The sequence below is a fragment of the Grammomys surdaster genome, unplaced genomic scaffold (assembly GCF_004785775.1).
Source record: "Grammomys surdaster isolate TR1022 unplaced genomic scaffold, NIH_TR_1.0 125977, whole genome shotgun sequence".
NCBI classification, from domain to species: domain Eukaryota; kingdom Metazoa; phylum Chordata; class Mammalia; order Rodentia; family Muridae; genus Grammomys; species Grammomys surdaster.
The window spans coordinates 1,357,268-1,384,858 of NW_021620793.1; the positions used below are offsets into that span (position 1 = coordinate 1,357,268).

The 27,591-nt window shown below is 53.1% G+C and overlaps 1 protein-coding gene across 2 annotated transcripts; it reads left to right on the forward strand.

Annotated features, from left to right (window-relative positions):
• Nucleotides 1-6,506: 6,506 nt before the first annotated feature.
• Nucleotides 6,507-26,925, forward strand: Rcc2 (regulator of chromosome condensation 2). Of its 2 annotated transcripts, XM_028753959.1 has the most exons (13): nucleotides 6,507-6,671; nucleotides 7,150-7,437; nucleotides 13,033-13,126; nucleotides 15,457-15,600; nucleotides 17,721-17,852; nucleotides 18,205-18,293; nucleotides 19,097-19,211; nucleotides 21,512-21,678; nucleotides 22,890-23,070; nucleotides 23,281-23,386; nucleotides 24,067-24,139; nucleotides 26,116-26,193; nucleotides 26,611-26,925. In XM_028753959.1, exons 2-13 carry the CDS (start codon nucleotides 7,159-7,161, stop codon nucleotides 26,713-26,715), a joined length of 1,563 nt encoding a protein of 520 aa, XP_028609792.1. In that variant the 5' UTR covers nucleotides 6,507-6,671; nucleotides 7,150-7,158; the 3' UTR covers nucleotides 26,716-26,925. The 2 variants fall into 2 exon arrangements, with proteins under 2 accessions (XP_028609792.1, XP_028609793.1); XM_028753960.1 differs by lacking the exons at nucleotides 6,507-6,671; nucleotides 7,150-7,437 and adding an exon at nucleotides 8,154-11,704.
• Nucleotides 26,926-27,591: the final 666 nt, after the last annotated feature.

Consider the following 27,591-nt stretch of genomic DNA (forward strand, 5'->3'; position numbering starts at 1 on the left):
TATGTAGCCAAGGATGACCTTGGACCCCTGATAGTCCTTCCTTCCTCTCCCAAGTACTGGGATTACAGTGAGGCATCACAGTGTCCAGCTGGCCCTGTGGAGGATCCCCATGACTGCAAACATGAAAATAAAATCAAGCTAAGCATGACAACGCATATCCATCACTTCCACAGTTGCTAGCCAAAGGCAAGAGGATCTGGAGTTCAAGGTCAAGAGTCCAAGGTCATCCTTGGCTCCCTGCTGAATTTGAGGCCAGCCTCCAGATACATAGTGATTTAAAAAATACTGATGATGAGAGAGCCAGAAAGATAGCTCAGCTTAAGAACACTCACTTCTTCCCCAGAGGACCCAGATTTGGTTCCCAGGACTCACATGGAAGCTATAGTCCCAGTTCTAGAGAAACAATGCCTTCTTTTGGCCTCCTTGGGTACTGCACACATTTGGTACATAGCCTTAGCACACGCAGAAAAAAAAAAAAAACCTCCCATATACATAAAACAAAAATAAATAAATCTTTAAAATCATAATTATAACCATAGTGAACAGCCAAGTATGGTGGCAAACGCCTTTAATCCTAGCATTCCGGAGGCAGAGGCAGGCGGATCTCTGTGAGTTCAAAGCCAACTTAGTCTACAAAGTGAGTTGCAGCCAGCTAGGGCTGCATAGTGAGACCCTAACTCAAAATTTAAAAAAAAGTAATAAATGAAGATAAATATGAATGAAGGAAGCAAAAGATTGCAGTTTTGAGCAGTGGTGGCACACGCCTTTAATCCCAGCACTTGGGAGGCAGAGGCAGTCGGATTTCTGAGTTCGAGGCCACCCTGGTCTACATAGTGAGTTCCAGGACAGCCAGGGGTACACAGAGAAACCCTGTCTCGAAAAACAAAACAAAACAACAACAACAAAAAAAAGATTGCAGTTTTAAAATTTTCAAATATTTACTTACTAACTTTAGTGTGTGTGTGTGTGTGTGTGTGTAGCGGGGTATTTTGTCTCCTTGTATGTAAGGGCACCAAGTGCATGGTGCAGCCACCATATGGGTAGAGGAAGAGCAATCCATGCTTTTAATTTCTGTGCCATCCCTCCCACCCCCTGCAGTTTGTGTTTTAGTAAGTTAGTTTCTAAGAAACTCCTAAGGGATGCTGACACTGCCGGTTCCAGGACCACATCACCACTTCCTGACCTGGACTGAGAGGCTCCCTTCCTCTTACCAGCCAGCTGTGCAGCCTACGACATCGAAGGGCTTCTCTGGGCTTCCATTCTTCTTCTAGATATTATTTAGGTCAGCAAGCAAATGTAGACAGCTTCCTGCAGGCCAGCTGCCCTGGCTGCTCCCTAGATAAGGGCGAGAAAAACCACAGGCTGAGCTTAGGATGACTGCCAGGCTACGGACTCAGAGGTCCAACTGTAACATTTTAAGACCTTTTAGATTCTAAAATTCTATGACTCACTGTCAGAAATAGAACAGTTTTTTTTAATTAAATTACTTTTATGTGTATGGGTGTTTTGCCTGCATGTATGTCTGTGCACCATGTGGTGTGCATTTCTGGTGCCTAAGGAAGCCAGAGGAGGGTATTGGATCCCCTGGGACTGGAGTTACAGATAATTGTGAGCCACTATGTGGGTGCTGGGAATAGAACCCAGGTCCTCTAAAAGAGCAGTCAGTGAGTTTATCTGCTGGGCGTCTTTCCAGCCCCTAGAACAGAATCTTTATCTCTTGACTGTTAGGACAGGAATGCTGTTACCTACAGATCTGGGTATAAGGAAATATTAAATTCTGAAGGAACCCCAGTTCCATGCTGCCATTTTACAGACAGAGGAAACCAGACAGGAAGCAGACCGGTTGGCTGCAGATTAACCAACTGGTTTTCCAGTTGTGCTTGCAAAGGCAGTGTTAGGTCTCAAAGCCAGGATGGTCGGCTGAGCAAGTTCCAGAACAGGCAGGGCTGCACAGAGAAACCTTGTCTGTAAAGCAAACAAAGAAAAGAAAAGAGCAAAATAAAATTGGGTTATTTTTAGATTAGCATATACTGATTATTATTAAAATACTACAGAGAAGATGGTATCATTTTAACTTAGAATCGATGTTATTTTAAATATTCATTTTACTTTTTTTTTTTTTTTTTTTTTTTTTTTGAGACAGGGTTTCTCTGTGTAGCCCTGGCTGTCCTGGAACTCACTCTGTAGACCAGGCTAGCCTCGAACTCTTGAACTCAGAAATCCGCCTGCCTCTGCCTCCCAAGTGCTGGGATTAAAGGTGTGCGCCACCACCGCCAGGCTCATTTTACATTTTTAAGGTTTGGGGAGAGGCAGGAGGGGATAGGGGGTTTTTGGCGGTAAAACTGGGAAAGTGGATAACATCTGAAATGTAAATAAAGAAAATATCCAAAAAAAATTAAAAAAAGATAAAAAAATTTTTAAGGTTGTTACTAGTGTGGTGCGTGCGTAATGTTTGTGTGTGGACATCATGTTTGCAGGTGTGTTCCAAGAGCTGGTGAGCATGCTTGCACCGATAGGTGGCAAAGCCTTTGCCTGTTCAACCATCTTGCCTGCCCTGTCTTATCTTTTGTTTGTTAGTTTTACAGCCCACCCTAGATTTTACACATTTATTTTTAATTTTTAAATGCATGTTTAAGAGCTGGGCTGTGGTGGTGCATGCCTTTAATCCCAGCATTTGGGAGGCAGAGGCAGTCGGATTTCTGAGTTCGAGGCCAGCCCGGTCTACAGAGTGAGTTCCAGGACAGCCAGGGCTACACAGAGAAACCCTGTTTCGAAAAACAAAACAAAACAAAACATGCATGTTTAAGGGCTGGGGAGATGGCTAAGCAGTTAAGGAGCACTGGATGCTCTTCCAGAGGTCCTGAGTTCAGTCCCCAGCAACCACATGGTGGCTCACAACCATCTGTAGTGGGATCAGATGCCCTCCTCTGTCATAAACCATATATACACACAGAACACAAATAAACATATAAATAAATAAATAAATAAATAAATAAGATTTTTAGTACGTGTTTGAGTGTGCTTGTACACATGAGGCAGCATTGGATGGCCTGGAACTGAACAGTCACAGGCAGTTGTGAGCTGCCGGGTGGACGGTTGGGAACCAGTCTGGTTCTCTGCAGGAGCAGTAAGCTGCTGGCTTAACCGGTGAGCCATCTCTCCAGCTCCTATGTCGTTTGGTTTGCTTCTGAGAAAGGCTGTGGGTATAATATATACCAGGCTGGTCTGAGGCCCACTAAGTAGCCCAGGCTGGTCTTCAACTTGACAACTTTGTCTCTCCCAGCTAAGTGCTAGGATTGTAGGTATGTGACATTGTACCAGGCTTATCCTTTACTTTGGGGTGCACTTGGGGTTGAACCCAGAGCCTCTCACAAGCCAGGCCAAGTGCTTTCCTGATGAGTATCCCTGACTCTATTTGCTTCTTATGTGAGCTCTCTCTCTATGTGTTGTCTAAGCTCAATTCAAACTTATGATCCCCAAGTAACCGGGACTATAGAGCTACATACCACATTAATATAATAAAATTACTCCTGAGATCTGTTGTGGCTTTTTGCTTGTTTGTTTGGCTTTTTTTTTTTTTTTTTTGCTCTAAGTCTTCACGTCTAGGATTGGCTAGGTATGGTAGTACAGACCCACGATGCCAGCACTATGGAGATGAGGCAGTAAAATCACCAGTTCAAGTCCAGGCTGGGCTACACAGGAAAACCTTGCTTCAAGAACAAAGGAAACCACCACCAACAACAAAACAACCCCAAAAGCCCCAAATGAAACAAAGAAATACATTGAGTGTTTGTGCTACAAAGTACTTGTTCCATGGACCAGCCTTACTCAAGGGCTCAGTAGCTTCCCAGATTCCTGGTCTTGTTCCAGGGTAGTTGCACCTACCCAGACCATCAGAATTCATCCCTGGAGCTGGAGGTGTGTGTCTGTTGTGGTCTACTAGAGTGTTTGCCTAGCATGTAAGAAGCTCCCGCTTTGATTCCCAGCATCTTATATACGGTGGTGCACGTCTGCAATCTCCGTACTCCAGAGGTCACGAATCAAAAGGTCAAGGTCATCCTTGGCTACATAGTCAAAAGCCAGCCTGGGATACATGACCCTACCTAAAACAAAACCCAAGGATTACGCTGCCCTTCGTGAGGGTGGTTTCCCATATATGAGACCAGAGACTTCTTGGACTACTGAGGGGAGCTTTGTGTGGTCCAGCTGGATGGAATCGCAGCTCTGGGAGAGGCCTTGGCTGCCGCTGAGTTTAACCTTTATTAAGGTGCAGCAGAGGAGACTAACAGTAAGATTGCCCATATTTCCACGTACAAACGGAAGCCGGCATTTGTGCCCAGATAGAATTTGTTCTCTCCTCTTCCGTTCTTTCTTCTGTCCCGAGCAGTTGCTCAACTAAAACGAAGTAAAAATCTCAAGCGCCAGTGTAGGTTGGAGGGGGCACTCCCCGCTTAGCCCGTAGGTGCACCTCACTCTGTCACACTGGTTACATAAGGTGAACAGCAGCCGACATGCCTCGCGGAGGAGTGTGTGCGCCCGCACCCCCATCTCAACCAGGGGCATCACTGGGGATTTCCCTAGGTCTGAAATAGTGGGGCACCCAAGCATGGAGTGGCAGAAAACACTTTTCTTATCCGACGAGGAGGGCTGGTTAGTGGGTGTTATCCCCCGAGTGCTCTTCTTCCTCAGCACAGCCTCAGGAAAAACCAGTTTTGGAAGCACCACACCTTGGGTCAGATGATGCAACGTGATATTAGCGTCGGGTTGCATCAGCGGTTCTGACGCATGTGCCTTTTATGCCGGCAGAAAGCAGTATAATGGGGCAGGAGAAAGAGAGAGACTCGCTGCCTAAAAGCCTTTTAAAGGCACCCTCAGCGTTTCTAATTGGCCACACAGGGTGTTGTCGGGAGGATAAACGCCCAACCAGACACCACCCCGGGACAAGCTCCGGCGTGCCATTTCCTGAAACCGGGACCTGACGGCACACTTAGGCAGAATTCTTTTCTGGTTGATTCTAATGTTTTATATCAAAGCATCACGGTTTAATCTCTTCAATCTTTTCGAATGCCAGGTCTATTAAGAGGCTTTCAGACGGTGCTTCTAATATCTCTGAAACGCACCAGTTGGCGCTCATTTTCCAAGTTGTTTTACATAAGTGCTTCCACACAGACTCGTGACTTTGATCAAATAACTTAGATTTGGTGCTCTTGGATTCTCCGCCTGCCTTCAAACGTTTGGTCCTGAGCCCCCACCCCGCCTCCTCACTCCCGCTTCTCAATGTAATAAAGAACGAACTGCAAAGACCCTAGAACTCTCTAGTCAATCAGGAAAGTTGCCAAAAAAGAAACTTTCAGTGTTAACTCGGGGACTTGAGAGGCAGAAGCAGGAGGATCAAGTTCAATGCCAGCCTGGGCTAAACGGTCAGCTTCAGGTCAGCCTGGGCTACATGAGACGCAAATAAAACCCCAAAGAAAAAGGAAGAAACACTTGGTAGAAGAGAAAGTGATACTGAGATGCAAACCGTCCCCTAGTACCAGCCAAGCCGACCTTTCTCCAATTGGCAATCTTGCACGTGGCTTGTCGGGTCCTGTGAGGGGGCCCCTGTCGCCTCCTCAGCCTTGACCCCAGCCTTAACCGCTTCTCTTCCGGGATCCCTAGACCCTGCACTGTTCCATGGGGTTGGGGAAATGTTTTCTCCCCCACTTCTGGCAGGTCGGATTCTTTAAATTTCTTAACTCGGCTCGCCCAGGGAACGCCTTCCTTGATCCTGGAATGGGGGAAGTACCACGCTTTCAGTAATTTCTTAATCTTCCTCTTACTCCGCCTTCCAACGGGGCAGAGATCTTGTTCTCTAGGTCTGTACTCTAAGCACCTTGACGTCTAGTCTTGCTTGTAGTGGGGGCGCGGTAAATACGTTTTAAAAATGAGAAAAGAATTCCCATCACAAGTACTTTCAAGTCCACCTATGTTAATTACTAATTTCATAGTATGTCCCCCAGCTAATTACTAATTTCATAGTACACCAAACCTCTACGTAACTCGACCACTGTAACAGCACCCGGCTGCACACTCTGGACGCACCCAGGACGAATCAAATCTACCCCTGTGTTCGCATAGGAGAAAGTTACTCAAATTGTATTCATCTTTTCATTCCGATCACTCAATTAGGGCACGTCCCTCGTTGGCTGCTGCGTGAGCAAAGCAAACTATTTTCCAGCGAGTGTCCTCAGGTGACCTGTCTAGACGATCAGAGGGGAAAAAACAAGAGAATCTGACACTCTTCCGAGCCCCGAAGACGCCTGGTGACGCGCAGGCCGCGCTGCGTGGAAGGGCGTGCGGAGCGCGCAGCGGCGGGGCCGAGCCGGGCCTGCGGCGTGGCGCCGGGCGTTCGGGACGCAGGCTCCGGTGGGCGGCCCGGCCGTGGGGTCCTCCGGCCGGTAGGGGGCGCGCGCGCCCGGGGCCCCTCGCCGCCCGCCGCGCGCGCGCTCGCTTGCCGCCCGGCCGCACATGTGTTTCTGTTTTGTGTTGTAGCATTTGTTCTGGAAGCTCGTATTTACATTTTAAGTGTATCTGGTGAGTGGGCTGGAGCCCTCGTTCGGGCCGGGGACAGAAGAAGCTGTCGACCCCGTCCTTCAGTCGCTCCCTTCCTCGTTTCTCATCACTCCAACCAGGTAGGGGCTGGAAACCGTCTGGGACCAGTTTGCAGGGTCTGGGAAAGTTTTTTTTTTCCTCTTTTTTTTTTTTCTTCTCTCTCTCTCCCCCTCCCCCCCCAGAAAGGTTTAAAAAAAAAAACGCTGGCGAAGGGGGGTTGGGGGACAGAATGAATAAGAAGGGGAAGGAAGGCGGATCCACGTGGTTTAATCGGAGACAGACAGAGATCCCATTGTTCAAAATCAATAAAAAAAAAAAAAAAAGCAGACGGGGCGAGTGCGGGGCCGCGGGGTCCGGGCTGGGGCCCCACGAAAGTTCCTCTTTTCGCGCGTGCTCGCAGGTGCTTGGGGCCCGGCCGGGGTACTGGGGGGGGGTCCCCGCGTGGCGCGCGGCGTGGGGAGGGGCGAGGGAGCAGCAGGTGGGGCGGCCCACGCCGCGCCGCGCTCCCCTCCCCCGCCCCGCAGCCAGCCCGTGCATTGTGCGCCCGTGTCTCCGCAGCCGGCGACCATGCCCAGGAAGAAGGGGGCGGCCTGGGAGGAGCCGAGTTCGGGCAACGGCACGGCGCGCGCGGGGCCCCGGCGGCGCGGCGGCCCCGCGGGCAGGAAGCGCGAGCGGCCCGAGCGCTGCAGCAGCAGCAGCGGCGGCGGCAGCAGCGGCGACGAGGACGGCCCGGAGCTGGACGGGGCCCCCGGCGGCGGCAAGCGCACAGCCAGGCCGGCGACAGCGGGCAAGGCGTCCGGCGCGGCCGCGATCATCACGGAGCCCGAGCACACGAAGGAGCGCGTCGTGAGTGGGGCGGGGGCGCGGGTGGTTGGCGGTTGGGGGGGGGGGGCGCCGCGGGGTCACGCCCCGCCCCTCCCCCACGCCGCGCGGGGAACTCCGGGGAGCTGGTCCCGGGCCGGGGGGACCGGGTGTGCGCGGCCGCGCGGGGGCTGTCACTCCCTCCCTCCCCCGTGCGTCCGCCCCCCTCCTTCCCCCCCGCCCTGCGTCTCTTCCTCCTCCGGGGGGGGGGGGGAAGGGCGGTCCGCGGGGAGCAGCCGGCTCGCGCCGGGGCTTTGAGGTTCCCGCCGCTGCGGCTCGGGCGCCCCGGGGGGGCGGGGCCTGGCGCGCTGCGCGCATGCTCCGTGTGTGCCCCGCGCGGTCGGCCGGCCGGTGCGCGCGGGGCATGGTGGGGGCCCGCGCGGCACGGGCGTGAGCGCGCATGCTCCTCGGAGGCCCTCCCCGCCCGGGGGCTCTCCTCCCACCCGCGACCCCCCGCAGAGCGGCGCTGGGCTTTGTCTGCCTCGGGTGCCCGCGGCGTGGGGCCGGGGGCTCGCTTCTCCTGTAGGCTCCGGTCTCGGCCATCGAACTTGAGCTTGCGGGAGAGAAGAAAAAAAAAAAAGGCCCGCAGAGCTGGGCCCAGGGTCCACTCGGTCTCCGCCAGAACTTTGTAAAGCAAGTTTTCTTTGGTACAGCTCTCTCCCCTCCGCCTCCCTCTGCAGGAGACCGCATTCTCTGTTAACCCTAAGAAAGACATGGAGCTTGACCCTCAGAGTGTCACCCACGTTCCGAATGGGGTTCTGCAAAGGTGGCAAGGGTAAAGGGAGCTGGGCACCTCACCTAGCTGCCCAGGCACACTAGGAGGGATAGAGAGTCCTAATCATCCTGCAATAGAAGGAAGGCTCCTGCTAGGCATACAGGGCCACCCTACATCAGGTAGGCTTGCCAGGTAGAACGATCTTACTTAGCCAGAGTATTGGAAGGGGTACCCAGAAACCGCTCTCCTGCTTTTTGCCTAGTGGGTTTGGACAAGGCTAAGAAGTTGGGCATGATAGGGTCTTTCCTCTGCTGTCTCGGGCTGTCTGGAGTTGGTTGAGGAAAGCTGTGTGGAATTGAATCATTTTGTGAATGAAAAAAACCCGATAGGACGTGACTGCTCCTAGGTATGGTAAAGGAGGAGGTTTATTGAGGATTAAACGGACATGGGACATCTGGGAGAGCCCAGAGTGGACGTGACCCGGAGCTTTGTGAGAAGTGGGGAGAGGAACCAGATGCAGTAGCCGACAGCCCAAAAGAGGAGAGGTGACCAAGATGGTCGGGTTATATATGGAAGGGCAGCTAGGGGGAGAGGCTAGCCTAGCCTGTGGGCTGGATTAGGTTTAGGGTAAGGGGCGGAGTATGTCAGCCTGGAGGGGCCCTGTAACAGGTAGTGCAAGGGATGCCGGGGAACCTAGGGGCCAGTGCGTCTTTGATATGTTAAATAGGCCCCCAGCTCTTTGTCCCGGTTTTGAGACTTTGAGCCAGGCTGTGAGTTCTGTGGTCTGCAGACTGTTAACCCTCTCAGGGATGCGTTTGAGGAGTGTAGGAGGGGCGCAGAGGCCTCTGTCTCCACTAGTCCTGTGTTGGAATTGGCATCTTGTGTCCTACTAGGAGATGCCATCTCTGAGGAGAGGCCGTCCCCTGTAGTTTGTGCTTGTTTTACGTGTACAGCTAACTTCCCGTGTGTGTGTGTGTGGAGCAAGAATTTAAAGAGCTGTGCATTCTTCCTCTTAGAGCTCCGGGGACTGTCATTGTAGGACACCCCCCACCCCCCACTGGTCAGTTAGAGAGAGGATCATGGATAGATGAACCCAGGGACCTATGGGGATTCAGAAGGTATCTGTTGTCACACCTGGGAAGTGTGCGCCTTGGGCTTCTGCTTCCATTAGGATCTTCGAGTTTGGTAAGGGTAAGAACACAGTCTTGCAGCCAGGTTCATTCTCACAGGCCTAGGCCAGCGGGCTGCCCAGTGTGTCTGGCCTAAGGGCTGTGGTCTCTCTCTGCTAGGCCGGCAGACCCAGAACTGTTGGCTGAGGTCAGCCACTATTTTTCAGAAAGCTACTTAACCTAGCAGACTCCAGCCTCTCCCCTGTGGGATGCTCCTCTGCCAGTGTCTGAGCCTCCGGCTTTTCCTCTCCCTTACCTTGAACTTGGGAAAGGTGAGCCACGCACTCAGGTTGAGGGCAGAGTTGTCCTGAGAGACGCAGGTGTGTCGGGAAAGACAGGCAGTAATCACTAAGAGCCAGCCACCTTGTCCTATGCTGTTGAAGGACCTGAGGCTCGGGCGCAGGCATCTGCTCTGTGTCTTAAGTCGGGTTGCTAAGGTTCCACGGACCCTGAGACGCACTGTTCATCCTTAGTGAACTGGGAGGAGGGTTGGGATGGACGGTTGTTGCCAGCATCATGCTCCCTGGTCCTCCTAGTCCCCGAGCCTCAGTCTCCTAAACGGATCTCCTAAACAGATGTGCGGGAAGGTTGACTCTCACCCTCGCTCACAAAGTGTACTTGGGCGGTAGCTCAGAGACTGCTGTGGCCAGGGAATCCCAGTTTGCTGATTGCAGACACTTGGTGCCTTTTCTGCCTTGGTCCATCTGCGTCCAGGTCATGTGTGCTCAGTCATATAGGGTGCTAGCTAGGCGAGGTGGCGTTCACCTGACCTGGACTGTTGGGGTACGCCATGTAGGCCGTTAGACAAATGTAGTCACATTGGAGGCTGATTTAGCCCTTGGAGAGTGGAGAAAGCTCAGCTTGCTCTTTTCCCTTCCTTCCTGTCTTCCACCCTCTCTCCCTTCCGTCCTTCTCCCGAACTTCTTTCCCCCTCCCTCCCTCCCTCCATCTGTCCATCCTTCCTTGGGGCTGAACCCAGGGCTAAGTACAAGTTCTTCCAGCAAGCCCCCATTTGTTCACTGGGATGCCCTCTCCAATAAGGCCAGCAGGCTTATGGGACAGGCTGTTGATAGGGTGTGGATGAGGGGTTTTCTGACAAGGGCCTGATTGAAAGGGTATTGTGAATCGCACTAATTAAACTTGGCATTCCATAGGAAGAGGGAAGAATTAAGCTACAGAGGGGTGAGTAGTTGGGATAATGACAAACACGCATAGATGCTGGCAGTGGATACAGTCCCTGATCTGTGAGGACGGGGTCTGTGTTGGAGAAGCTGGAGCCAGGGGAGCAGGTTGTGGGTTTCATGTGAAGCCAGGCAAGGTTGTCCACAGATACCTTTTTCAGAAGGGTGGGGCTCGTCTACCTGCCTAGCGGGCATTGAAAGCTTCGGGAGCCGCAGGGATGGCAGTGGATACTGACATCCTGCATCCTGCCCAAGCCCGTGACCTGGTGGTGCTCAGGGATCCGAGTGACTGCATCTCAGTGTTGTGAGTGAGCTTCGACACTCTTGAGAGGCTCTCCCCTTCTTGTCTGGCCTGGGGTCGTGCAGCTTTTGAGGCCTCTCCCCTGTATCTCTGGGGACCTGAAGACTAGAGCATATTCCAGCCACACCTGCCTTTGAACAAAGGAGAGAGGAAGGGAAAGTAGGCTCCCACCCCATTCAGGTAACTTGAGTCTGGCCCCAGGAGGCTGCCCCCACGCCCCACAGGAGGTCTGAATAATTGAACAGGGTGGCTACTCATTCCTGTGAGGCCGGGGCTGGCCAAGCTTCCTTGCCTCTGACTTTTGGACCTGACTGGAAGTAGGGAATATACATTCTGGGGACACCTGGGAGGTCAGTCAGGTCCACTCTTCTCCCCCCCCCAAAAAAAAAAAATTAGTGTGCCTGCTGGGGACCTGTGGGGTGTATTGGATGTGTTGTTTCGACAGCTAGCCAAGGGCCACTGTGGGGGTGGAACTATTGGAGCCAATGCTACTGCTCAGTTCTGGTTTCCTCCAGCTTCCACAAAGGCTCTGAGAAGGGTGTCTGTCTTGGGGATGGAGGTGCAGGGGCACAGATTGCACAGGTTGACCCTAGCAACCCATTTATTTAGCTGCTTTTATTTGTCATGTATTTGCTTACTGTTCTGGGGATGGAGCTTAAGCCTTTGCCCAGGCTAGACCTAGTCAGTCCACAATGCACTTTACAAAGAGTCCACTCATTCATTTCTTCATTTAATGTACTTATTTCTCCACATGTGTGTGCGCATGCTCACACCCTGTATGTGCAGACGCCTTCAGAGTCCCAAGGGTGTCAGATTGCCTGGAACTACAGATGGTTGTGAGCCAGTACTTGATCTGAGTGCTGGGACTCCAGGTCCTCCAAGAGCAGTGAGTACTCACCCCGTGTTCCGTTGCTCCAGCCCTACAGGGTAGATTTGGAAGGCTGAGGCAGGAGGATTATACAAATTGATGCCTGGCTGGTCTCCATAATAAGACCTTGTTTCAAACAAAGCAAAAAGTGTATTTTCCTTAGATACACACTTACTGTTTGTACTTGGGAGGGATATGTGTGGGGGAGGTAGGCATAAGAGGGCGTGGGGTCACGTGGAGGTCAGGGTACAACTTTTGCAAATTGGTTTTTTTGCTTCATGAGTCCTTAGGATTTGAACTCAGGTTGTCAGGCTTGCATGGCGAGTCATCAGTCATCCCTCACTGGGCCATCCCAGTAGCCCACAAGTATAAGTTGAAAGGGAAGAAAAAAGTATTTTGACGTTATAGAAGCCAAGAGAGATCTTCTGCACGCACGCGTGTGTGATGCTGATGTGGGCGTAGCCCGCCACTGTGTAGTTGCCTTTGAGATGTCTGATTTGTACAGTCCAGGTAGTCAAGACTCGGCAGCCCTGATCTTTTGTGTGTAAGAAGGCTGAGGATTGAAGTACCCTGACTGGGCAGGTGTGGTCATATGCCTGTAGTCCAGTACCAAGGAAGCTGAGGCAGGAGGACCACTGAGACTTAGAGGCAGTCAGAACTAGGTAGCAATTGTCTCTTAAAAATGGAGTGGACAGGGAGTCAGGCTCAGCCGGGAGCTCTCGTGAGGGGCACTTTTTCACCACTGGTCTCCCCGCCTGTGAGCAGCATCTGATGAGCCCGTGGAAGGCCCTCTCTCTGCCTCAGACCCTGCTGCCCCACCAGAGCTGTGTCCTCCCGGTCTTACCCTCTCCTTTGTGTTACCGTGGGCAGCACACAGGACTCATGTCATGGTGACCTGCAGAGGTGATGCAGGCTGTCTGAGCCATGGCGCTTGGAGTGGGGACCACGTAGCTGGTGGGGCGTGAGGTCCCTAGGTCTCCAGCCTTGTGGGCTGGTCCTGTGCATGACTCTGTAGCATGGAGTCAGAGAGTGGAGATCTGCTTTGGCTCGGTGTTAGTGCTGAGCTCAGACTTAACAAGGAGAATTCTGAGGGTGGGCTTGCAGTCATCTTGGAGCACAGAGGGGCTGATTGCACGGGACCTCTGACTAGTGTGAAATTGCCCACAAAAATCGCCTGGGTGATGGTGCACACTCAAAACCCCAGCTCTTGGCTGGAGCTAGATGTACGTTCCTGGTTAGTCTGGGCTGCGGGAGAGCCCGTCTCTCTATTTCATCAGCTAACTGGAGTGCCAGGACCAGCCTTAACGAGCTAATTCTTGGTCTCCTGTGTGTCTCTCTCTCTCTAGAAACTTGAAGGGTCTAAGTGCAAGGGGCAGCTTTTGATTTTTGGGGCAACCAACTGGGACTTGATTGGACGGAAGGAAGTGCCTAAACAGCAAGGTAAGAGAAAGGGTTTCCTACCGGTGATTGACTGCTTCTTGTAGAGCAGGTGGCCAGTGGCTGCTGGCCCCGCCCACTAGGTAGGTATTTGTGGGCATGCTCAGAGAGGCCCTGCGAATTGCTTGAGACCAGAAGCACTCTGGTGAGGATGCTGTGGTTGAGCTAAACCTGGTCTCCTACATGTCTGTGCCTTCATAGTTCTCTGTTACTCAGAGAAATGTCGTCCTTGGACAGCCAAGGCTCCCTGAGTCCTGGAGACTTCCTTTCACTACAAGGAAAAGGCCGGTCCTGTTCTGTGGTGCCACGAGACCCCAGACACTTGTCAGATGTGACGGACAGAGATGTACAGGCTGCTTATTGGCTTGTCATAACCCAGCAGAATGTGTACACTGTAGAGACTGGGAAACGGTCCCACTAAGTTCCCTGTGTTCAGCTTCCTATAGAAGACGGGTGTCTTCCTGAGGGGCCCCTTGGAGAGAAGAGGGGCTGGCTCAGTGCCATGTTTTATGGCTCTTGATTTCATTTGGAAACACGCCCAAAGTGCTTCCCAGCATTGCTTTGTCCGTGAACAAATATTTGCACACTGGCACACCCTAGCACCCAAACCTGGTGGCCTCAGCCTTCACCCTGCCCCAGGAAGATAGCCGTGGGTCCTGCATGGCACAAATGGAGCTGACCAGATGCCATTCCTTTGTGTGGAAGATAGCCATCTTTCACCACAGCCACGGACACCAGTCCTGAGCGAGCAGAGTGGCCGCCGCAGCTAGACCACATCACACAGGCTCCTGCTGTCCACTGTATCATTGTCCTGCTGATAGGGCAAGGGCGCCTTGACCTGACTCTCACCCTCTGCTTCTGGTGCCCTCTGTGGCCCAGAAGCTGTGCCATGGGTCCAGAGCAGACCAGGCTAGTGGTGTTGAGTGTCTTGCCACCCTAGCCCATCCCAGGGTGCCTCCTACCTCCGTCCTCAGGCTTCCTGGCCCCTCTGCCTCCCAGTTGGTGTGAGTAGTTTCCCTTGTTAATTGTAACATTTAGGTCTGGTCAGGCAGCCCGGGACCTCTGCCTGGAGCTGTTAGGCAAGGTAGAGGCGAGACGTTTACCTTCCTGCCCTGTCTATTGGATGTTCGCCCTTCTCTGCCCTTAATGTAGCTTGGTTTACATGCCAGCATGGTGGTCCCTGCTGTAGCCTACGGTGAGGACCAGATCCTGGGGTCTGGAAACCATGGGATTAATGTCTACAAATCTGGCTCTGAAGCTGGGGCCACTGCTAGGTTGTGTTGGGCCCCTCTGAACTGAAATGAGGGAGAGGGTCCCTAGTGGGAAAAATAGCCGTATGTTATTGCTGCTGACAATGGTGCCCTCTTCGGGGAGATAGACATTGGCAGGGATGCTGGCGAGCTGCGCCCCCTGGGCTGGCTGGTGCAGAAACCCAGCCATTTCTTTACTCCGGCTGGTGCCCAGTACTTCTGCAGCTCACAGTCCCGAAAACCACCAGCAGCCTTGCTTGGTTTTCCCGAGTGGCAGGCATGCAGTTCTGCCCCTGTTTTTCCTCCCTGCATCTGTTGTCCTCCATGATTCAGGGCTGATAGAGCTTCTCTTCAGTTTTAGCAGCTCGGGAGGCCATCATTTCCGTTCATTACAGTACTTTTCAGTGATGGGTGGCTGCAGGGTCTGAGGGTGCCCTCTGATGCTAGGTGCCCTGGTGTGCTACATGGGACTAGAAGGAGGGGCTCCCATGCGGCTGGTGAGGCAGGCATTGAGGGTAGGCCCCTCTGGCGTGACCTGTGGGGAACCCTTCCCGTTAGTTGCCAGCAGGCTGTGTCTGAGCCATCTGAATTGTGGCCAGCTTCTTGATACCCCCCACTGTTCTGGAGGTGAAAGGAAAGCCACACCCCTGCCTCAGGGACATGGGAGTGGCGGCTTCTTGTGCCCCTTGGGCCAGGCACTTGAGACACCTGGCAAGGAGAGGACAGTGGCCTGGCCCTTCCTGTCACGGTGGAGGCACTTGTAGTAGATGGGATGGGGCAGACTCCGACGTGGGTTTCCTGAGAGCCTGGAAGACATGTTGGAGAGATGACCACCGAGAAAGATCTTTGTCTGGTATGGGGGGACGCTAGACAGAGTCACCCAAGGACCCTGTGTCACTCCAGGTGGGGCACCGGAAGGCCAGCCCTGCCCTGTATTAGGATTGGGGACCAGCAGCTGTTTGTAGGTCTGAGGTGACCCTGGGTAGGCTTCTGTTCTTTGTGACCCCTAGGTGATATCCGGGTGCTCTCCTTACCTGCCCCTTCATGTTCTGCAGAGTTTGATTTGTGTTTTTCTCTTTGTAGCTGCTTACCGCAACCTTGGTCAGAATTTGTGGGGGCCCCATAGGTATGGGTGCCTGTCAGGAGTCCGGGTGCGAACTGTGGTTTCAGGTTCATGTGCTGCCCACAGCCTGCTCATCACAACAGAAGGGAAGCTGTGGAGCTGGGGTAAGTGTCGGTGGGTTACACAGACATGCTCTGAAGTGGGGCTTGAAGGGACTTGAAGTTACCTAGAAGAGGCCATTTTCTGTCTGGATCCAAGGCGTGCGCACATGCGTGGGTGTGTGTGTTTGCCTGCCCTGTGTATGTGGGTTTTAGGGATTGACACCCAGGCCCCAGGCTTACTTCGAAAGTGTCTTTACCCAAGGACCATCTCACCGACCCTGTTTTCTGACTCTGCCTTGGCAAATGTTTTCCTAAACTTAAAACAAGTGTGGTCTTTCTGATGCTGCCATCTCTCCAACCGGCTGTCAGTCCTCGTTGTGTTGTCTGTCCGTTCACCCAGCCCTTGTTTGACTTCAGCACCTTTGTGCTGTGAGGTCTCCGTGTGTCCATCACTAAATGTTATACTCCTGGCTTTGTAGTTGGCATGTCTTGTTACAAGGTGCGATGGCTGAGCCATGTGGCTCCTAGCTTCAGGTCTGAGACTGGTCTTTGTCCGCCCACCATTCATCCTGAGTCTCGGCCTCCCTTAGCCAGACTCTCCTGTGACTCCCCATCTTCGTCCAGGGAGGGTCTCATCATCTGAGACTTGGGGCTCATGCAGCTGGGGGAGTTGGCTTCTCCATTTGTCCCCTGCCTTTGGCTGGCTTCTAGTTCATATGGCGTGTTTATTTTGGTCTGTTCGAGCCTCCTTTTTTTTTTTTTATGAGCTGCTGCACCAGAGTCCGACTATATCAACATCTGCCGTCTTCCCTGCACTTGGCTAATTTTATAATTCTGTTGGAAAAAACATCGAACAAGTGTGTGTGGCCCAAATTTATCCTCTGAGGCTTTGGGTGAACACCAGCATCTGCCCCAGTTCTGTGTCTCTGGATTGGCGTGGCCCCTCCTGCTGCTTTGTCCTCAACGTTGGCCACAGCCTTTTATGTCACTGTCCCCAACTTGAGAAGCTTCTCTCTGTTCTCCTTTCACCGACAGCAAGGTTCTAGGTGGCATCTCAGGGCTGACCCCGTGACAGGAATGATTTTCCCTAGAGCAAGAGAGGGAGCTCCCTGGAGCAGCAGCTGGGCTGTGGAGACCTGCCAGGAGGTATCGTGAGCCCTCCTGGACACTTGGTGAAGGCTCAAGAAGGAGCACCCCATCCCAAGCAGGAGGCAGGGTGCTGCTGTCCTCCGTCCTGATCCCTGAGCTGCAGCAGGCCTGCCTTCACTGGACTTGAGGATGGCAGGCTCCTCTTAAAGTCGGCACCTGCGCAGTGCTGGCCCTGGAGCCAGCCCTTTAATTGATGTGTACTTCTGCAGAGAGTTCCTCCTGCGAGGGAGGCCAGTCACCTCTTCTGCTTTCCTCCCACAGGGTGCTAGGGCTCAGCTGTCTGGCCACTGTGGGCGATTAGCATAAGCCCACCTTGCCTGTGGCTCTCGCTCTGCAGCCTCAAGTAATCCCCGTGTTGTTAACCTGTGTGCTGTTCTGAGAGAGGGGCCGAGGGTTCCTCTTGGGATTTGGTTTTGTATCTGTTGGGACCTGGATAGGATTTCAGGACTTGAGCTGTTCTGGGATCCACCTCTTGTCCACCTTAAGCTGAATCAGGGCTCCCTAGAACTGCAGTGTATTGTGAAGGCCTCCACAGGGACCGACTGGTCCTACTTGCAGTCACACATTTGTCTCCCATACAGCACAGCAGCTCTCCAGGAGGAGGTGGTCCTGTAGGCGAGAGAGGGGGCGTGTTGAGAGCAGGCCTGCCCCTTGTCATGAGGGTTCATGGGGCTGGGGTCTTAGAGCAGGTGTGTGGGGGTGGGTATAGGTAAGTAGAGAAAATCAGCAGTAGGTGCATCAGAGTCCCTGAGGAGCAGGGAACTGTCCCCCAGCCGCTACAAGGGATGGAAAGTTCCTGGAGCTTGAGACCTGTGGAGTAGCCAGGTCACACCAAGCATTTCCTGGAGTAATAGAGACTGGGTGTATTGGGATGGCCCTGAAGCTTCCTGTTGGGATGTAGTCAGGGTATCCCAGCTCCACTGGAGAGAGTAGCTGTCAGGGGTTTGTGGGAGGTTTGTTTTGAGGGACGAGGGTGGGAACTGCCCCAGCATGTCCTTGCATTGCTTACCTGGCCAGCCATGGTCTCCTTGCAGGTCGGAATGAAAAGGGGCAGCTGGGCCATGGAGATACTAAGAGGGTGGAAGCCCCCAGACTCATCGAGGCCCTCAGCCATGAGGCAATCGTGCTGGCCGCATGTGGGCGCAACCATACTCTGGCCTTGACAGGTAAGAACCAGCTCTTTTCATCTTAACTAAGGCAAAAAGGCTCCAAAGATGGTTTGTCTGGGAGCGAGTGCCTTGGCCAGTGTCAGGAAGATGGTGCCTGGTGAGTTAGCTAGGCCGGGTTAGTTAGCTAGTTACTTGCTGAAAGTAGTGAGGGGGCTCTGGTGGCCCTGGGAGCCCAGACCAGGGTCTGTGTATGACAGGCTCAGCGCTGTTCCACACTCTTATCCGTGGGATGGACAGACACACATCCGTGCTTGGCCTGGCAGAGAAGCTGTTTGCATCGCTTTGATCCAAACCCATTGGAAGCCATCTGCCCTTACGTCCTTTTTTGTCCTGTTTGTCTCTCTTTCAGATACCGGCTCCGTGTTTGCCTTCGGAGAGAATAAGATGGGGCAGCTGGGCCTGGGGAACCAGACAGATGCTGTCCCAAGTCCTGCTCAGGTACCAGGCGAGCTTGCGGGCTGCAGGACTGGGCAGCTCTGGTTTGAGAAGTGATGTTTTGCCAGGGAAAGTGTGGAGAAGAGAACCTGTGTTTGTGTTAGCCCAGTAGTGGGGATTCGGGGCTCTCTTCTCCTGTAGACACTGTGCAGACATGTCTTGGTCCTGAGGTCAGTGAGGGTGGGGCAGGGGAAGCTGGTAGCTAAGCCTTGTAGTTGTGAGTTCTGCAGTCAGGTAGTTACAGTTAGCGCAGGGATGGGATGGGATGAGCCTGGGCACCGGGTTCCCCTGGACCACCGGGTTTAATGCTTGCTGCTTTTGTCTGGGCCTCAGTCTGGCCTTTCCCAGGTTCTGCATTTAGTTTCTGACCCTGTGCTCTGGGACCAGCCTGTCACTCTCCCGTCCACTGTCTTTGTTCTTCCTTACTTGAGCCGTTTCACATCTGGCTCATGCCTTACCCACAGTTCTGCGAATGAACTGGAAGCCTGCTTGTTAGTCCTCAAGTTGGAGCTGACAACATTGTTGGCACCAGAAGTGACCTTTGGGGTCACTGAGTTTGCTCTGTCCATCCCTGTGGTTGAGTCACCGGCTGATGGAGGGTTAACGTTCAGTCTCTGCTGTCCTGGCCGGGTGGGGGTTGCCAGCAGTTAAAGGGTCCTGGTAGACTAAGCTTTGTGATACACATCTGATCAAGTGGCAGCCTTCTGAACTGTGGACTCCACTGTTGTGAGCGGCTGTTGTTTCATGCCAGGGCAGAATGAGGAAGAGACTCATGGAGCTGAAAGCTGCCTGTCTTCTCTTTGCAGATTATGTACAACGGGCAGCCAATTACCAAGATGGCCTGCGGGGCTGAGTTCAGCATGCTGATGGACTGTAAAGGAAACCTCTATTCCTTTGGGTGCCCTGAATATGGCCAGCTGGGTATGGAGGTCTCTTTCTTAAAAGCTCTGTAGTCTAACTGTAAATGTAAGCCAGAAGGCAGCGTGGGGCTGCGCACACACGTTAAAAGTGTAATTGATCCAGGTAGCAGCGTCTACCCGCTAAGTGCGTCTCCTGCTCAGCAGACCAGCTTGCCGTTAACTCACAGGTTATAGGGGTCAGTGAAGACTGGTAACTGAGTCTGGTTTGGAAATCCATTTGTGTCAGAGTCTCAGGCAGAAGGACAAAAGCCAAGCCCCTTTCATCCGGTTTCAGCTATATAAATGAGCCTTTATTGGAAGTGAGAGAATTATGTGAGAGTGGGGTGGTTCTGGAAACCCTAGCTAGGCAGGCAGCTGCTGTGTCTTCAGCTCACTCCTCGCCACACTGGACTCCGTCCTGCACAGAGCACAAGAGAAGTCAGCAAGCCTGTTAGAACTTACCATGCAAGATCTCCATTTTCCTTTCCCCTCTGACTCCCTGCCAGTTCCTCCTGTGCCTTCTGCAGTCCTGAGCACGAGGCGAGGTGTGGGCGCCACCTGCTGGTGTCTGAGCAGCCTGCAGCAGTCCAGGATCTGGGTTGCTGGGTCTCGGCGTCATCAGAAGTGCGCAGATGGGAGAGTATAAATAGAAGCAGAGCGGTGCGCTGGCCTTAGACTGCAGGGAACAGTGACTCTGTGAAACTAAATATACCTCGAGTCAGAGTGAAGAAGGACCAGCCCCTTACGCACATCCCTGCTGGTTGCCAGGGAGTTCTTGGGCTGTTGGATAAACGGTTTCCATGGCCACGGGCAGGCCTCCTGCCATACCCAGGCCCAGCACAGGAAGTGCGTTTCTGTCCTTCCTGCTGTGAGTGCAGCTTCTCCGCCACCCTCAGACAAGCGTCTTGCTGCAGCCTGCCTGGTTGGCTTCGGGAACTTGATCTTGGCAGTAGGATGGCATTCGTGGAGTGGCTTTGGAGGGACAGTTAAGTACAGTGTGCGCTGTCGTCTACTGAGTTCTTGTTGAAAGCTATTACGAAACCTGACTTCACCTGTGTCTGTTGGCAGTTCACTCTGAAACAGGCTGCTGGCACACACGGTCCCAGCATCTGAGGGGCAGATGCCGGACTGTAGCAAGTTTGAGGATGGTCTAGTTTACGTGGGTTACAGGCCAGCTGGGGCCACAGAGTGAAAGTTGTCTCAAAAAAGACACACACAAGCTTGATCCCCCAGTTCTGTTCTTGTCTCTGCAGACATTGTTGTTTAGAATTCAGACAGGATTGCATGCGAGGGGCTTACAGGGTACTCGTCATGTACTGTAGTGACTGGCTGGCAGCAATGACGTCTCACTGGGGACTCTTTTTTTTTTTTCTTCCCCCTCATTGGGGACTCTTGACACACTGCTATAGCAATGCTGCTGCCTGGCCAGGGACTGAGAATGTTCTGGGCTGTGGGGAGCCAGCATTCTGGCTACTGGGTCTGGACTGGCCCACCTAGCTTTTGTTTGTTTGGTGGTTCTGTTTATATATGTTTGGTTGGTGGATTTTTTTTGAGACAGCGTCTCGTGTATCTCCAGCTGGCCTAGAAATTATACAGACCAGACCGGCTTCAAACTCAGAGGTCCACCTGCCTCTGAGTACTGACTGCAGTTAAAGGTGCAGACCACCAGGCTGGACCCATTTCTGCATGGTTTTTTGAAACAGAGTTCATGTAGTCAGAGCTTTAAATGTCCTGTGTAACTGAGGATGGCCTTTACTTCCTGCTCTTTCTGCCTCTGCGTCCCAAGTGCTGGGATATACTACCAGTGCAGGGTCCCTGGGCCCCAGGCATGTGGTCTAGTACCAGGCTTCATGCAGTGCTAGCTTGTAGTGTGCCTGGAGTGTGCCAGGCTGCCCGCTCTCACGTGGTGCTCTGTGAATTCTAGGTTTTTATGTTCTTTGCAGGATGCTTAAATTACTGCAGATTCATAGAGAAAAATGCAGAATTGTGCGCTGAAGGATCTTGTCCACACTCTCCTACTGCTGGTCCCCAGAGCTCCCAACCCGGAGCTTGGGAGACTGTCCTTCAGATGTGAGCTACCCACTGTTATGACCTCAGCCACAGGAGGCGACACATTTTCCTCTGCTTCCCAGTCCTTATGGATATGTGTAGGGTGTTCCTAAGTGACTGTGCTACGGCATAGGGAGTCCATGTTTTATATAAAGAGTGCCCTGTGTTACCTACCAGCTCGTGAGCAACTGGGCAGGCTGAGTCTCTGGCTGGTGCAGGGTGGTGCCCTTGGCCTGTGCCTTTTGTCACTGACAGCCTGTCATATTACCACAGGACACAACTCGGACGGGAAGTTCATCGCCCGGGCACAGAGGATAGAGTATGACTGTGAGCTGGTGCCCCGGAGAGTGGCTATCTTCATCGAGAAGACCAAGGACGGGCAGATCTTGCCTGTCCCCAACGTGGTGGTTCGAGATGTCGCCTGTGGCGCTAACCACACAGTAAGCCTGTTTCTTTTCTCATTGCCCCAGACCCATGCTGGTGTAGACTGGTACCTGTGAGTCTCTTGTCCAGATCTCTTACAGACAACATGCAAACATGAGTATACACGTATGTGTCTATGCCCTGCCACTAGCACATGATAGGCAGTGCCTTTTGCTAGGGTGTGAGTGGTTAGTCATTGAGGGTGTCGACTCAAGGTCATTAGCAAAACAACTGGAAGGGTTTCGTGTGCTGCCCTTGAGCGCCTTTGTTTTAGCGTGTGCACACGTGCTCACGGTGTGCACGGGTAAGTAAGAGACACTGTGCTTCACGTCAGTCATCAGCCTTTCAGTGCAGGGCAAGGACCTTCACCTGCTGGGTGGTGTCGTTTGGCTTTTTGGGGTTTTTTTTTTTTTGGTTTGGTTTGGTTTTGCTTTAACTTTAAGACCAAGTCTGACTATGTGGCCCTGGCTGTTCTGGAACTTGCTGTGTAGACCAGGCTGGTCTCAAACTCTTGTCTCTCTGGTTCTGGGCTAATGGGTGTGTTCCTGTCAGTGTGGCCCTTCATGGTCTTTTGTTGAGGATTAGTGAGCCTGATCTGGGCCTTTCACTATGGCAGGAGAAAGGGACCCAAGAGCCGAGTCCCAGAGCTGGCCTCTTGCCTGCTTGGCGCTGCTCAGTGGATTAAATGCAGGTGTCCCAAGCCTGCAGGTCCACAGGCCAGCACACTGTTCTCTTCTGTCTGGTCCGGGAAACCTGTGTTCTGTGTTTTGCTGTGTTGGGTGTGGAGCCCAGGGCTCTGTTTGTGCTGGGCAAGTGTTCTAGCCCTGAGCTGTCCCCCTGCCATCCCGTGCTGAGCTAGCTAGCTGTGCTGTGCATTTGCAGGGTTTATTTAGATGTGAAACCTCAAAGACAAGACGAGGCAGATTGCAAACAGCTGTCACTTCTGTGCCTGCCTCACCTGTGTGCACCTGTGGCAGACAAGCGCAGAGCGGGTGGCAGCAGCCTTCCCTCCTGCTGTGCAGTTTGGAGAGTGTTGCCATTAGACAGCCATTTGGCTTCTGCATTTAAAGAGAAAGGAAGATCACACCTCATGAAGGGAGTGCACCCCGGCCCCTGCTGGCAGCCATGGATATAGGCTGTGGGACTCTCCTTTGCCATCTGCTGTCCCAGATCCTTTGGTCAGAAGCAGTGACCCGTGTATTCCAGCCTGTGTCTTCTCTCGCTGCAGCTGGTCCTGGACTCACAGAAGCGAGTCTTCTCCTGGGGCTTTGGTGGCTATGGCCGGCTGGGCCATGCTGAGCAGAAGGATGAGATGGTACCTCGCCTGGTGAAACTGTTCGACTTCCCGGGGCGTGGTGCAACCCAGATCTATGCTGGCTATACCTGCTCCTTTGCTGTCAGTGAAGTGGGTCAGTGCCTGTTCCCTGCCCAACTTCTCAGGTCCCCGTGGTTGGAGCCAGGTGCAGGGGTTTCCTCCTGGGGACAGCTGCTCCCACAGGTCCACAGCCATGTCTGTCCCTCCTTGGCTTGTTCTCCGTGGTGTTCTTTAAGCAGCTGTCCTTCACCTTGGTGTTCTGAGATGCTTGCTCGTGACACTACTCTGTTTTGTACCCTTCCAGGTGGCTTGTTTTTCTGGGGGGCCACCAATACCTCCCGAGAGTCTACCATGTACCCGAAAGCAGTGCAGGACCTCTGTGGCTGGCGGATCCGGAGCCTTGCCTGCGGGTAAGTAGCTGTATCCAGGGCACATGGTATGTGTTCCTTCCTCTGAGTGTTGGATGTTCTGTGTGCCTGTTTCCTGAGGATGTCTCTGTGCCTGCTGATTCTAGGTCTTCCTGGCTAGACATAGGAGACACCCACCCCCCCCACCCCCCACCCCCCGCAAAACGTGGGAGAGGGCAAAATTCAGGCTCGGTAGATGCTAGGGCAGGTAGATGTGAGGACAGGTGGCTCTTTGCTTCACGGAAACTGATTTTGAAAGTTTTTTGTTTGGGGAGAAAAAAGCAGAAAGGGACAGATTTCCCTCAGCTTGGAAACTGTGGACTTGTAATTTGTCAACACAGCTCAAGGAGAGGGGACCCTTTACTTTGTATTCTTATTGGAGGACACCTGCAGAGTCACCCAGTACTTAGAGGTGACGGATGTGGATGAGTTAGCTTGGCTCTGAGCTATTGCTTGCTGGTCCTTGTGTCCCCCATCCCAAAGGATGTCCCTCTGAGAGCCCCAGGACAGAAATGGGTAGTGAGGCCCTGGGTTTTTTATTGCTCTGCAAACAAATGTGGCCCCTCCCTGTCTGGGAAGAGCCGTGCAAACCGCAAACGGTACTGAGTTAGCATGGAGGTGGGTGTGGTAACACTGCAGGGCCCTGGTCTCTGGTGGTGGTGACAGCATCTGCCTGTTTGCAGGAAGAGCAGCATCATCGTAGCGGCCGATGAAAGCACCATCAGCTGGGGTCCATCGCCAACCTTCGGGGAATTGGTGAGCCACAACAGGCCTGGGAAGAGCTGAACTAGCCAAGACTGGCCTGAGAACAGGATACGGATGAGTGGGCGGTGTTCTCCACTAAGGACTGTCACGGCAGTGGGTCACATTTGGTTTTCAATGTTAAGACTGTCCTAGCTGGTTGCTGGCCTTGCTGTAGAAAGGGTGGCAGGCTACAGTGACAGGACATGTTCCTGCAGTCGGGACTCGTTGTCCACACTCAGGAGGCAGTGTCTTAAGCTGTAAGAGTCGCCCTGGTTCCTGTGTCTCCAGACTTTGTGCTTCATAGGCAGACAGGGCCACAGGTTCGTGTCCTGTGGATCAGTGTTATTAGGCCAGCCACACAGTGCCTGGACGGTTCTGTTCTTCGTTTTCCCTGGGTAGGGTTCCTGGTTTCTTCTCAGCCCCAGAGGCTGGAGTAAGAGCAGAAGCCACTGCCCTTGCTTCTTACTGTCCAGATGTCTTGTCCATAGGCCCCACAGCGCAGTGCGCTTTAACCTTTGTAAGGAGGCCAAGGTTGGCTTGTGGGTTTTGTGTATCTCCTGTGGCCAGGGTTGCACTCTCAGTGGGGCCTGGCCCTTGACTCTGTTTTGTTTTGGTTTTTGAGGCTCTCTATAGCCTTGGCTGTCCTGGAACTCACTTTGTAGACCAGGCTAGTTTTGAACTCACAGAGATCCATCTGCGTGCCTCTGCCTCCTGAGTGCTGGCGTTAAAGGCTGGCCCTTGACACTTCATTGATTTTCTTTATCATCCTTTTTGGAGTAGAAGTTTTCTCAGCAAAGCAGAGCTGTCCTTATGCTTCAAGGTGTCACTGGGCTCCAAGGGCCCCTGTAAGGCAGCAGAGAGACTGCGGCAAAGTGACTGTGGGCCTTCCTCTGTTTCTGTTGTCTCAGAGGAGGATGGAAACTGCGTTTTTGTTGGTTTACAAGACAGCAACTCAACATGTAGCTTTGGCTGGCTTGGAACTCACTATGTAGATCAGGCTAGCCTCAATTCACAAAGATCTGCCTGCCTCTGCCTCCTAAGTGCTGGGATTAAAGGTGTTCACCACTACACCTGACTGATGGATAGTTTTGGCGGCCATCCAAAATTGGTCTTCGACAGCCTGGACTTCATGATAGCGTGTCAGTGGCATAGTGACTGCAGGCTAGCCTGAGCTCCACAGTAAGACCCTGCTTCAAAACGCTGTTGATCTTGGGGCTAGAGTGATGGCTCAGTGGTTACGAACACTGCTTGCTCTTGCAGAGATGCAGGTTTTTGATTTCCAGAGCCTGTTCAGTGGCTCACAACTGTCTGTCGGTCCAGTTCTAGGGGAACCAGCACGCTCTTCTGACCTCTGCAGATGCCTAGTGTGCAAGTGCTACACAGACATGCAGGCAAGATACCCAAACACAAGAAAATGTTTTTAAAAAATGTTCTAGCCGGGCGGTGGTGGCACACGCCTTTAATCCCAGCCCTTGGGAGTCAGAGGCAGGCAGATTTCTGAGTTTGAGGCCAGCCTGGTCTACAGAGTGAGTTCCAGGACAGCCAGGGCTACACAGAGAAACCCTGTCTCGAAAAAAATTTTTTTCTAAAAGACTCCTGATACAACTTTGCATCATTGTGGGCTTGGGAAGCCTTGGCCCGGAAGGGCGTTGCCTAGAGGAGCTGAACCAGGGGGCAGGGTAAGCCTTGGGCATCTGTCCTTGGCCCCGTGCTCCCCAGCAGTTCTTGGCCACTTTTAATCTCTGAAGTTGTCACCAGCAGCTGCTTCCTCTTGGTCAAGGGTTGTCAGAGCTGGTGTGTCAGCACATTGCAGCATGTTGCTTTTGATTGTGTAGATCTGACTGCTGTGGGTCCTGGCACCGTCACCAAATCCATGATACATTTTGTCCCATAACCCACAGTGGCTGATATACCTGGAATCCTGCTCTGCCCTTCGGTTGGAACTTGCTGCAGTGGTAGTTTGTCATTACTTGTTGTTATCTCTGCAGGGATATGGGGACCACAAGCCCAAGTCTTCTACTGCAGCCCAGGAGGTGAAGACTCTGGATGGCATCTTCTCCGAGCAGGTGAGAGGCCGGCACCTGTCCCTGCTGGTGATGCCTGCTGAGCTGTGTGTCTGGTCTTGTGTAGAGTGTTGGAAGGGTGCAGCCCTCAGCAGGAGAGAGAAAGGCAGGGCTGCTGGCTGGTCCCTGGTGCAGTTCCTGGTGCTGCGGTCACACACTGCCCCCTGCCCCCATACTGGGATTGTTTGCCCCTGGGCAGGACCAAGGCCTCAGCTCTGAGCAGATGATACATGTGGCTTGTGTTTGGGGCAAGTACAGTGTGGAGCTGCACCCCAGAGAGGGCTCTGTGAACTTCCTGGGGGTCTGGGGGTGGGGCTTGCCTGGTCCCCAGTCCTGAAACACCAGGTGTTCAGTGGGGAGGAAAGGGTTTCCCGGCATACACCCGCCTGTGCATTGGCTGCCACCGGCTTGTTTCCACAGGTGGCCATGGGCTACTCACACTCCTTGGTGATAGCGCGGGATGAAAGTGAGGCTGAGAAGGAGAAGCTGCAGCGGCTGCCTGAGTACACCCCGCGCACCCTCTGAGCAGCCAGCCCTCCCCTCGCGGCGCTGTCCTTTCCACGTGCACTGGGACCAGAAGTCAGACAAGGAATTTAGGAAGCAAAAGTTGACCAAGGGTGCATTGGGTTAGCCTCCCTGAGGTTCCGTTTCCAAGCGATTCAACATTAACTACCTTTTTCTGTATGCTTTCCAAAGTGTTTTTCCCTCAATGTTTGATTAAAACATTTGCTCATAGCCAGCTTGCCTTTCTACAAGATAGGCAGGAACTCCGATGGGTTTAGGTTTTTTTTTTAAGTTGTACTTCTTCTCCCCACTCTTGAGTGTCCTTGTCCAGCCCTCCATTCCAGCCATAGTTAGCATTGTGATCCGAGTGGGTGCCACGTGGGAGAGGGATTGCCACTTTCCCAGACAGGAACCAGCAGCCGCTAGGCCAATCCCTGGTGTCGGCCTCCACCCAGATTCCCGCCTGCCCGCTTTGAGCGACCTGGTCACTTGCTTGTGGGCCCACCCACCTGCCTCCTCCCCTCAGAGCTGTTGCTGGCTTGCTGTCTGCAGGGCCCATGTGGGCCTTTTGGCTGAAGCATTTGTAGAGGCAGCCATCTCCCCCCTGTGGGGCTTTGGGGTCTGTGTTTAGCCGTTCATAATCTACTTTAGCTCCCGAGTCCAAATGAGAATGGGAACCATGGGGTACGGGGTGGGCAGTTAGAGATTGGTCAGCCAGCAGTCAGACGTGTCCTCAGTCCTCTGTGGCCCACCATTGCCGCCTGCGTGCTTTGCCTGTCTGCTCCCTGCTGTTCCCTCTGCGTGGGATGGCCAACCTGCTCTGAGACTTGGCCACCCTTGTTCTGGCTTCAATGTTCTTTGGCCGCTTGCGTTTGCTTGGCTCTGGTACCAAATAGT